At 39.8% G+C, this 12,369-nt stretch overlaps 1 protein-coding gene across 3 annotated transcripts in view; it reads left to right on the plus strand.

The window, feature by feature from the left end:
• The first annotated feature begins 391 nt into the window (after positions 1-391).
• RASGRP1 (RAS guanyl releasing protein 1) overlaps positions 392-12,369 on the plus strand; it is a 37,406-nt gene continuing 25,428 nt past the window's right edge. For 2 of the 3 annotated variants that reach the window (XM_058856172.1, XM_058856162.1), the window contains exons 1-2: positions 392-527; positions 2,611-2,774. In XM_058856172.1, the coding sequence (XP_058712155.1) occupies positions 496-527; positions 2,611-2,774 (196 nt within the window). In that variant the 5' untranslated portion in view covers positions 392-495. Of the gene's footprint in view, positions 528-1,009; positions 1,135-2,610; positions 2,775-12,369 lie in introns of those variants that run through there. The other variant, XM_058856177.1, reaches the window with a different exon arrangement.

Genomic DNA, 12,369 nt, shown 5'->3' on the forward strand with positions numbered 1-12,369 from the left:
GCCCCGGCCGGGCGAGCTCCGCGGGCGCGGCTCAGCCACGCGTGAGCGAGCCCCGGCGGCTCGGAAACAGCTTGCTCAGGGAGGAGGGGAGGGGAGGGCAGAGGAGGGGAGGGCAGGTCCTGCCCTGCCTTGCCCTGCCCTACCGAGCCGAGGTGGTGCCCTGAAAAAAAGTTGAGGCGGCTTCAGAGCCGGGCGGCGAGAGCCGGGAGCGCGTGTGGGTACCTGGTAAAGCCGGCGGCTTCAGAGAAGAGGAGCCCCAGCTCAGTACTTCCTCCTGCCGATAAGATCGCCGCCGCCGTCGCTGCCCTACTTGAGTCGGTTTCAGCCTCGTCCTGAGGCGAGACGGGAGCGGGAGCGAGGAGGCGATGCGCGGGGCCGCGCCGCTCCGCCCGGCCTCCTCCGCCCCGCGCAGCCCCGCTCCCGGCCCTGCTGCTGCTGCTGCTGCTGCTGCTGCTGGCACGGCCGGCCGGCGGCGGAGCTGCGGCTGGAAGCGCCATGGGGACCTTGGGCAAGAGGAGAGAAAACCAGTGAGTTTGCCGTGCTGCTTTCTGCCCACGGCGGGGGTGCCGGGGTCGGTGTCGCCGCCGAGCCTGAGAGCGAGCGGTGCCCGCGGGGATTCCGTGGGGCACGGCGGTACTGCCGGGCCTCCCGAGCGGGACAGGGAGAGGGGAGGAGAGCGGGAGGGGTGCGCGGGGTAGGATTTCGTTTGTCCCTTGGGGATGGCAGTTCTCGCCTGGCAGGAGGGTCAGCGGGCTGGAGCAGCCTCACGTTACAGCGGAGCGGGAGGAGGCGCGGTGCCCGCCCGGGCTCGGCTCCTGCCGCACGGTCGGAGCCGCCGGGAGAGGCTCCGGGAGCGCCGCTGTCACCGCCCCGCCGGGGAGGCGACACCTGCTCCGGGGTCAGTCCCCAGAGGACTGTCACTTATTTGTGATATCCTCCCCACCGCCAAGGGCGTACAGTGGAAAGGCAGGGCGGGCACCCCCGCTGCCCCTCAGTGCCGCTGTCATCTGTTTGTCGTGTCGGGTGACTGCTGCGAGAGGAGCTGCTCTAAGGAATAACCAGAGGTGCCGCCGGCTGAGCTTTGCCTGTCCAGCGTGGGCAAGTCGGCCACAGTATTACTGTAAACTTTTTCAGGTGTGGAAACTTCAGGTTTTCTCCCGCCAAAGCCTGAAATATCTTCTGCCTTAACTCCTGCTTTGTTTCTGCTTGCTGGGATCCTCTGCCCTGTGTTGAAGAGGCGCTGGAATAAAGCTAGGAAAGGGGCTTAAGCTTGTAAAAAGAAAACGCTGAAAGCAGATCAGGCCCTTGTTCTTTTTATATGAGAACAGGAAGTCAGATCACAAAGCTAAGAGGGAAATTGAGAAAAAGGGGGAAGGGAAGAGAGCATTTGCATGTCAGCTACTGTCAGCCTAACTACGGAGGAGCTCAGTGATGGTTACTGCCTCTGAAGGGTCAGGCGTGTATTTTCCTGAATTTGAAACTGTGGAGGCCTGGGATCAGTGTTGGGTTGTAAATGACACCGTGGTCAGTGTCGTGGCTTTCCCAGCATTCAAATGAGATGAAAAGGTAAGGATAAGACTGGACTTTCACGGGGATGAGGAAGGGTCCATATGCATGTCTTCATAAGGCATGCATATTTTTAACTCCATGCAAGAGTGCCTATTCGGCAATGTCTGTGAATTTACTTATACTATCTCTATTGAATATGCACACTGGAGAAATTTCTATGCCTTTTCTTCCTGGGACTGTCAGCTGGTTAAAAGAGTCTTGCAAGAAAAGTTGCATGAAAACTTAAGATAGCAGCTTAAAGATGCTGGAGTTCTTTTGTGAACTGTATGGTTATACTCTCAAGTCAGATTTTGGAGTGATTCCTGATATTTTGCAGGTGAATCTATTTCATCACTTTTCGTCAATACAATATTGTTCCAATTTACTATTTTATACAGAAATATGAACTTGTATGAAAGCAACAAATAGCCTTTAATATTATCCATAAATATACACATTTTTGAAGTAGAGATATTATATGGTCAAAACACAAGCCTAAAATTAGATATGTGCTTTATTTTGGTTTCATTTACAATTGTTATTAAATTTATTTGTTCATGTATACTATTTAAAAACAATGGGAAATAATAGTATAGAATAGATGCAAATTAATATATTTGTTTCGATTGTGAAATACTCCACTCTTAAGTTTTGCTTATATTTTGTTTACTTAACAGTGACTTTTCAAATTAAATTAATAAAGCTAGTCTGGTGTTTTCCAATATGCATAATATTCATTTATTTATTTCTCCTTTACATTTGGTGGGCATACAAACATCTGGCAGTAGGTTATTGCGTACTCTCCAACAAAGAGACAAGACTTCTGATAATCCTGACAGATCATTCAGAGAGCTCTATAACCATGTGCTCTGCAACTGACATTTAGCAAAAAAGAAGTCACTTATTGAGCAGTCCCTTTGGTGTACACATTAAGTGGGAGGGTTATGTCTTTCAGCACCCTAACCAGAAGGAGTTAATTGTCCTTTACATCTCTCCTTTCCCATGCAGTGTAAAATCTGCCACTCTGTCTTGTATTTACCTCACTATTGTGCTTTCTTCTAGGCAACCTGCCCAAGCATGCAGCAGTGCCCCTGAGTCAGCGCTGGAGCTGCAGCAGCACTGTCCCAGCCTCTCAAATCACACTCAGGTCATGATGGTGCCGTTGGGGCACCTAGCCAAAGGGGCCACTTTGGAAGACCTTCTTGAAACCTGCATTCAGTCTTTTGGTGAGTGCCTGGAGGTTTTTAGAGTCATTAATTTGTTTCTGTCCTGGCTATGTTTAAATCCCTTAGAAGGGAATTAAAATGATTTATTGGTGGAGTAGAAAGGTGTTAACTGAGAATTGTCTGTGCTACAGGTGATTGTAGTTTTGGTTGATGGATGTGTTTATGCAGATGTGTGTAACGTATGCTGAGAGATTAGAGTAACTACTGCTTCTTCTTGAGGGAACTGGAAAAATTCCAATCATCTGCACTTCTAAGACTAGTTTCGTTGTTCCTTCATGGACCAATTTTGTAAATTTTAGCAAGTAATCGTTATATTTTTGCATATTGCAATAATGTTCTCACAATGCATGTAAGCGACATGTTTGTATTAAACATTTTTAAACAAGGACTATTTTTAAGTTAGGTGACATAACACTTATAACTGAGTGTTATCAGTATAGATTTAAAGATATTTCTTTATTAAAGGGAAAGAATCCAAACAGAAATAATAACTTTTTTTTTTTAACTTATCAGTTGTCCATTTATCCTTTTACAATAAGAATTGAAATATGGATAAGTGTAACCATTGCCTAATCCATGTATCCTTAGCTTCCAACTTTTTCATTAGTAAATGTGTTTATATTCAATATTATTAAAATATGTTATTACTGAAGACACTTGAAGTGATTCTGAATAATTTGCTTATAAGCAGCACATCTGTTTGTTAATGCTGAGTCTTTCAGTGCTTTCAGCTACTCCCAGAGCATATGTGGCAAAGCCTTCAGAAGTAGTCCTTAGAAGATAAATGTACTTGAACACCCACTCAGCTCTAAAATAATTATCTATGTAGTTAAATAGTAACACATTGTGCTGATCTACTGGTACAGTGCATAAATACTGTGTAAACAATGACTAATCTTTCGCATTTGTTTAAAACGGGTTTGGTTTTTTTTAACTTTAAAGCCTTCTAATCAGCATGAACAGAGAAATGCATGTCTGAGAAAAGCTGGTGAAACATGTAGTTGTCAGTAATGTCTTGTTTCTTTTTTCTTCTTTTCTTCCCCAATTCATTATTGTGAAGACACTGAACTGCTCTAAAGCCCTAATTCTTCAACAAATTTTGATTGACATTTTTATAAGCTTCAGTTCAATAGGAGTGGGATAAAATATCTAAAACATAAGACCTTCAGGTAGCTGTAATATTGCAACTACTTGATCAATATTAATGTCTCCACATTTTTATGAAAAAACAGTAATATAAATGTAGCATTATGAAAGTTTAGTATAATTATTAAAGTGATTGATTTAAAGTAGTGCAGGTGAAACCCTGAATAGGAGATTACTTTTGGCTAATACTCTGTATAGCAATAGAGACATGCTTAGGTGTTCTCAGATTCCTGAGTGTCAGTATGTTAAAACGACTAAGGTAATGAAGAAAAGCAAGTGTACCCGTGCAGTTCAGCTACACACGCATGTGAGTCTTTCTTAAGGGTTTCCCACTTCAGCTAGGAAATTGCTGTAGTCCACTAGATAGGGTTTCCTTGTCCCTGGACAAGCTGTACATAAGTCAAGCAAGGTGAATTGTAGTGCATCAGCAAACATCATTAAAACTCACTAAGGACTGCTAAAATCATGTTGTGTGCTGCAGAGGTTTAGACCCTTAGTTGGACAATAGTAGTGTCTGTATTTATACCTTTTCTATGAAATTATACATGTTCTTATGCTTTGTTGGAACTTCCCCATTAAGGTATTTAAATAAAAATACAACTGTTACAACACTAGATAACCAGAACAATGAAGTTCGTTAAAGAAGGCTCTTATTGCTATCACCAAAACCTGTGCAAAATTCATTCACATTATTGTGCCAATGAAGGAGGAGATGAAAAAACTTTAATCTGAGATTTTGAAAAGGGTTGGGGGCAGGGAGCAAAATGGTGGGGAAAAAAGCATAGCTGCAGAATGATTACAGAAATCCGAAGGATTGAGCAAGTTTCTTCTCATGCATAGTACTGAAATCTTTTAACCTCTATGCTAATAGTTCTGTTTAGGCTGAGATTATATCTTCAGTCTTGGATATGCTGACCTATAATATTTTTGTATATTATATTTTGTATATTATTCTATGAAGTCATTATTGTGATTTGAGCAAGTTTTATTTAAATGTTTAAAGTACAGAACCCCCCAGGAGACTGTACATTTGAAGTTTACTTTCTGGAAAAATCCATGATTCATTTGCTGTGTAGTCTTAAGGAGAATGAGAGGCAGTAGATGGAGATGGTGATGTGTCACATTTCAGAATATATACTGCATCTCCTTAGCATTGTACTTCACTTGCTGATGTTACATGTACAAGTACAGTTCCTCTGTAATGGATGCAGCTGAGTTTATATTCCTGGGCTCAATTATACAAGTTTGGAAAAAGCAAGCAGTGTGTAAGAGAGGCTGCTGTGCACAATGGTATGTAAGAAAGAAGCTGGCAGCCTTTTGCTGAATATGCAGAGAATATCACAAGAAGGTCTAACCAAGAAGGTATTAAGAATCAACACACACAGGTGTGAAGAATACAAGCATAAGTAGTTTATCTTACAACATGGATTAGGAGAAGAAAGGAGGAAGGGGACATACTAAATTGAAATTAAAAGTGTAATGACTAAACTTTGCTGCAGTATTGTAAATGATGTTTTGTTGACTTTGTCCAGAGAGCCAAGTTAATCCAAAACCTTATTCAGTGCAGTTAACTTAAATTCCTGCTTTGGGGTGATTAGTGTGTGTACTCTTTCACCTCTCAAACTTGCTCTTCTTTAGCTTGGACTGACGAATGACAGGCACGTGCCTTAGAGACAGAAACAGTGAGGGTCTTAAGAGGTAGTTTGAAGTCACGTAGGTGGTCACTACACCTTGAAGAGTAGCATCATACCAGTGTTTGTTCAATAGAATCATGAGAAGATGCTAAAAGTAGAGGCTTCTTCAAGTCCCATGGAAGTTTGAATCAGGATGACGAAGATGAATCATCCTGCAAATGAGTTGCCAAAAGTAAAGGAAAGGATGTAAGGGAAGGCAAGAGTTTGGGGAAAAAATAGCATGATGAGAGATTGAAGGTAGGAAGTGTCTTAGAAAGGAATATTGTTCCTTTCTTAGGAGATCTGTAGAGACTTGAAACCACTCTCACCAGTTTTGAGAGAAGAGATTTGGTTCTACAGGCTTATGCAGGTTACACAGGAGAGTGATTCAAAACATATTCCAAAATGTGTCTCAGAAAACCTCCCAAAATTATAAGTAGCTACAGGATGGTATTACTGCTGTGATCTGGATTGACAAGAAGAATTGTAGAGCACAAATAAATGCATCACATGTATTTGCCTTAGAAAAGAAGGGGAGGAAAAGAGAATGAAAGAAGGGAGGAGAGTGCATAGAGAGGAAGAGCAGAAGGTAGGGTAAAATGATTAAAAAAAACTAGGCAGTAGCTGCAGAAAGGTTAGATTCAGTGCAACCTCTATATCAGAGATGCTAATCCTGAACAAAAGCTCATAAAGACATAATTGAAAGTAGATTTTTCATTGGCAACAAAATGACTGAAGTTGTAAGCTCAGGGAAGCAAAGAAGTAGTTAATAAGTCTTGGTCTGGGATATGACAGCTTCAGGAGGGAGATAATTTATTCTGGAGGAAATTGTCATTAGTGACTGTGATTCTGGAGTGGAATTTTACATAGAACAGTAACTTTAACCCCCTGCATCCATTTTTTTCTTTTCAGTATGTAGTACATAAAATGTACTTTTGGGTAGCAGACAGTTCTCTGAAAGTCAATATGGCTTTGTCTCCTATTTTGTTGCTAGTTGTAAAGGCACATAACCTGTCAGCTTTGTTGTTGGAACCAGCACAGTAGGGTCTAGTTTGCTGGCAGGTCAGTAGAACACAGGAAGCATATACTTAATAGCACATTTTATGTGTGTTTATGTCACAGTTCTTATAGTAATCTTTGTGAGACTATGTAAATGCATAACATATATTTAGTTGAGAAAGTGTTACAGATCAGCGATGAAAAATGTATTAGCAGTGTTCACTTCACTGGGTACCTAATTTATTAACTTTGTATCTGCTAAGTCAGGGCAACGTGTGTCTTCAACATAGTGCCAGTTTGATATCTGCTTGTTTTGTCTGTAGTAATATCCTGAAATGTTACCTAGAATTACCTGACGAACAATTCCAAGAGTGCACTTGAAAGCCATCCTTTATTCAAACACATTTTCCTAAAAAAGCCTGAGGCTCATTTAAAAGCTGAGAATTCCATAAGAGCTCAAGATGTTATTGTTATGAAGGTGTTTTTGTCCTTAACCTCTGAGTACAAGATCTTACTCATTGCCTCTTACATTTGAGCGCTGAAAGTATGTTTACTGTAGCATAGGGATGGCCCATGCTTATCCTACAATTCAGACACTGCAGTAAAAAAGAAATCAAGAAGTATCATCTTCAAATACATGTCACAGTACAGAGTCCATGTGTTTGGTTTCTTTAAAGAGATGTAAGTTAAGGGCTTAAGGAAAGCAACAAAATTGTTTCTGAGACCATATAGCTTAATTCCATGTGAAATCTCATCCATGATAAACTGTTTGCAGTGGAGCTACATATATATATGTATGTATATATATATGTATGTGTATATATATATATATATATATATATATGTCAATTTTAACCCATGGAGGACTTAAAGGAAGTGAAAAATTACAACTTCAAAGATTAGCAATGTTCTTAATAGAATTTGTGTGAAACTAATGCAATTTTCAACTTCTAATGGTCATAATAGTCATAGACAGCTAGGTCTAGGAGTAGGTTGTGATAAGTTGTTCTGCAGTGTTTGATCTGCGCTAAACTAGCTTGTTGCCTCAATATGTGGTAAAGTGACATGTTTGTAAAACATAATAACACTGGAAACCACATCCAGACTAGTCTGGATGAAAGATGCCACAGAATTCTTTTGATAGAAATCAAAAATCTCACAAAGGTGCTGATGCTGGTGGCCTCTTAGGTGTAGGCCACCTAAAATGGGAGAAGTTAATCACATTTTTGGGAATAAAAAATAACTACATTATTGAGTTGTGTAGTTGCGTGAACAGATAATATTTTGCTCATATCAATAGCATGCAAAAACATATTGAGACTTAGGAATTCTTTGAGAGTCAGGTATGTATTGCATCCATCTTACAAACAAAAAACCAGGCAGCTTAGAGTTAATTCTTTAGAGCTGTAGGTATTTTCTCCTCTGAAATACAGAAAATATGAAAACTATCCAGTTTCTCCCATATCAATTATCTGGAAAAACCCGCTCTACTTTTAACATACTTCCAGTCTTGTTCAAACACTCAATTACCTACTAAAACAATCACAGTTCAATTATGAGATTATTCTTTTATCAAATTTACTATAGAACAAATTCTGATACAGAATTCTGATTCAAAGGCCATAAATTCTTTCAAGGCATATGCACACCTACAGAATGCAACTATGGCTATTTGTTTTTTATCTCCCATGTTTGCCTGAACAATCATTTGTTTTTGTCTCATGCTGCACAAACTTGCAGTGTTCTATCCCTTGCCCTTGAAGCCTGGGCTGCATGTTGAGGTCTCCAATCCACCCTCCTCACCCCCTCCCAGGTGGTTAAATTTTATTCATGACACTGTTCTGTGTGAAAATGCTGTTGATCATTGTGTGTTAAGTAATCTGAGTGCTATTTGGTCAAATACAGTGCAGAAACTTTAGTATTGCTTGGCAACATAAACTATGTTAATGATCAATTAATGACATTGTGGGAGCAGTAGAGTCATTATTGCTCTGTAGAATGCATGACATTGTGGGAACAGAAAAGTAGTTACTGCTCTGGAGAATTCTAAGTGCTGTTTAGCTAACTGTTAAAGTTAATTGTGGTTGTACCAAAATGAAAATGATTTCTTTTTTAACCTGATGTCAGTGAAAAAAATTTCCCAAAGAAAAGGAACTTTAGATATCTTAATTTTTTATATTATAAAGTTCTATTTTGCAAATTTGACTTCACTTTTTTCCAATATAATTTTCCAAAGCCAATAAGTAAGTAATAAAACAAAATGAAGAAAACTTAGACTTTTTTCTTTATAAAGCAGTCTCTTATTCTATTTACTACAGGAATATGACTGCAAATTTTCACGCCTCTAAATGGAACTTCAGGAAAAATCAGGATAACTTTTATTTAGCAATGCGAAATATTCTAATTGCCCATCATGAGCCAGCTGATACCCAGACAGTTCCCAAGCAGCAGCAGCCCTGACAAACTTGCAGCCTGTTTTTAAATGCTAAGCATTACATGATATGACCTGAAATATCCCAGTGGTCAGCTGGGGTCAGCTGTTCTGGCTGTGTCCCACCAGCCTCCTCGCTGCTGGGGCACTGTGAGAAGGCATCCCTTGTAACCCTGTGAGAAGGGTTACAAGCTGGTTTGCCAGGTAAACACCAGTTCCAGAAGCATACCTAGATGCTAAAGCAAAGACTAGGAAGTGAAACGGTAAGTGAGGAATGCTAGAGCAGGATAAGAGCTGGAGCATGAGCAGTAATGAAAATCGAGGTCAGGAAGTGGCACCCAAGCAATCTGCACCTTCTTCAAGCCCTTGGGAGGCAAGCAGCTTGGAGTCTTCCAGGCTCTTGTAGTTTGAACCTTTGGGTGGGACAGGCTTCATGCTTCCTTGGATGTGATGACCAGCTGTCCCAGGATCAATCGTGCAGTTAGAGGGAAGCTTGTTGTAAAACACTGCAGTGTAAGGGTTAAGCACCCATCTGGGTTCAGTGGTCAGACAGTGACACTGGCCTCAGAAGTTTCTGGTTCTGTTCTGGGAGTCTGTTTTTTCCTACCCATCAGTGTCTATGCTAGCACAGCTCTGTTGCCAAGGATTGCACTTGAATTATTCAAGAGTTGCCGGCAGCTCAAAAAATTCACATGGCTCCAGTATCATGACTTAAAGCTTTGGAAAGAAGTCTTGAATGCTTGAATTATGTTTTGTAGGCTTTGGAGAAAAAGACTATATTTGATTAAAATGTTCGCATCTAAATTTGCTAAAATCAATATTTTAAATATGCTGTAGAATGATGTGTGGTGTGTGTCCGTGTGTGCAAACTTTTTATCATCTTCTATGTACCTCATCTGAATTTCCAAGGCTAATGGAATGCTTTACACCCACATTGCATTTGGTTTCTCTCAAAGTACATTTTAATTTCTGAAAATTATCCCATTTCCCTTTGACAAGAGCTTTTATCTCCTTGTTTTCATTTCAAATAATTATCCACCTAGAGCTCTTTCTGCAAGATGTAGCTTTCCAAAAGCTGTTTCTGAGAGAGGGTAATGATTTTCCCTAGAGATTTTTTCTCCCCTAATGTTCCCTACCCTCACACAAAACGGTCTTATTATTCTTTTTGGATGCATATTATCCTCACTTTTGTCTTGGATATATCTGAATTGTTTATGAGTATTTGGAGGAACAGGAGTGGGTTCCCCCTCCTCTATTCTGTAGGGAGTTTAAAGGGAGTAGACTTGAAGAAATGCCAAGTTTATAGGGTTTCTTCTAACATGTGTGTTTACTTGGCTTGCTTTAGAGAGCTGTTGGTGCAGAATGGATCACAAAGTAGTGCAATTCTTTCCTCTCAGGAAAATACTGATTTCTTCTAAGCTTAATTTTGGAGTTTTTCTTCCTAAGTTCAATTACTTATGTAAATAAATTTATGTAAAGCTCAATAGTTGCAAGCATGTATGGACAATAAACCAATTTAAAATGATACAAAGAAACGAACCCAAAACTTTGGTGCAATTCCCTGAGTTTTTTGGTGCCATCTGCTGAACATCATGTCATTCTTTTGGCAAGACTGGGAATACCATCATCATGTACAGAATTAAATGTGAGCTGGAGAGCTCAATATTTCACCTGCTTTCTGCTGCAGCTAAAACTAAAAAAAAACATTCTATTACCTAATTCCTGTGTCATCTTTGTAAGGACATTCTTATTAAGTTATATTATTCCTGAAAGATATCCACCACTTAAGATAATGATTTGAAATAAAGAAAAATTCACTAAGGATCATTTACCAATTCACAAAAATCAAAAATTTCTTCTTAGAGTAATCTGTTGTAAAAACAGTATGGCAAAGTCCTTCATATACAACATTTCTGCAGAAAAGGATCTCATTGTGAAGAGGGACATTAAAACTGAAAATGGTATTAATTACAATTAATGGTATTGTATCTCTGCAGAAACTCTGTGTGCATAGAGGGATGTGTGTACTTTCATATCTTCTGTATATACATTATACATGCACATTTACTTACACTAAAATGTAGGTGTATACAAAGGTATTATGTAAAGGATATTAAGAATAATATTCTAGCTCTGGTGCTAAGATCTCCTCTGTAGTACTATACTCAGGTTTTCTTCATAATAGTGCGGGCTACAAAGGGTTCAGAAAATAACGTCAAAGTTGACCAGAGGATTAGAAAACCTTGAGTCTGAGGAGTAAAAAAAAATTACAAATTTGGTGTTCCTTAGCTCAGAAAATAGGTGAGGGATGCAACCCTTAAACAGAGAAAATACATTGATAAGGTAAAGACATTTTGTTTCTGTCTGCTTGAGTCTGGGCTTAAGCAGCTCAAGTTGCCTGAAATGTTTGATTAGACAGAGAGGAGAACTCTTAAGTAATATAGAAACTCAAGCACTGGAATAGGTCACCTACAAAAGCTGTGAAGTCCTCATCACTGTAGAATTTTAAGAACAAATTAAACTGAAGTATTATTTTGAGAAAGCTGTTCCTATAGTGGAGCAGCAGAATAGCACATAGTCCTGGTATCTGCCATCAAGTAAGCGTTTGGCTATGATTAAAAACAGTGTAAGTTAAATCTGATGCTGACTCTCAATAATGGTGTCACAACTGATAAGGAGAATGGTGGCTCCTTATGAATCTGATTCTGACCAAATGTATTCAGTTTAATGAAGAGAGTTAAATGACCAGTTCTGTTACAGGGTATCAAATCCCAACACAGAAGTAGTAAGTCTGGAGTAAGAAGGTTACTATGGATTGCATAAGTTTTAAGCTGAAGGGGAACAGACTGTTTCCTGTTTGTAAAGGGAATTTCCAGGGAGAATCTGTAAAATACTCTTGAAACATTTTATTTAGTTTTGGTTGCTTCTAGCCATTTTAAAGTTATCTTGCAGTAGTGCACCTCACATGTGGGGCAGATGCATTGAATTTTGGCCGTTTCATTTCAGTTACTAAACCCTACCACGTACTCCCACATGTATCTGCATATTTCATACCTGTCTGTGTGTTTCATCAAGGTCTTTGAAACCTTGAGATCTTAAGAACATAAGTTCCCTCAGTTTTCAGATCACATGTTGATTTAATACTCTCTGCAGACATTTATAGCACCATCCCCACACCATCTTCTTTAAACTACTAGAAAAAAAAACTTGCAGAAGTCTTGAAGAATTGTATGTAGCACATCAGAATAGCAACCCAGGGCTCTCAGCTTTGCGCTTGACTTCTGGCAACTGCGTTGTTTTTGGTGCTACATTTTGATAACCACTGGAAGACTTAAGGGAGTTTACA

This window comes from Poecile atricapillus, chromosome 1 (assembly GCF_030490865.1).
Source record: "Poecile atricapillus isolate bPoeAtr1 chromosome 1, bPoeAtr1.hap1, whole genome shotgun sequence".
In the NCBI taxonomy this organism is placed as follows: Eukaryota; Metazoa; Chordata; class Aves; order Passeriformes; family Paridae; genus Poecile; species Poecile atricapillus.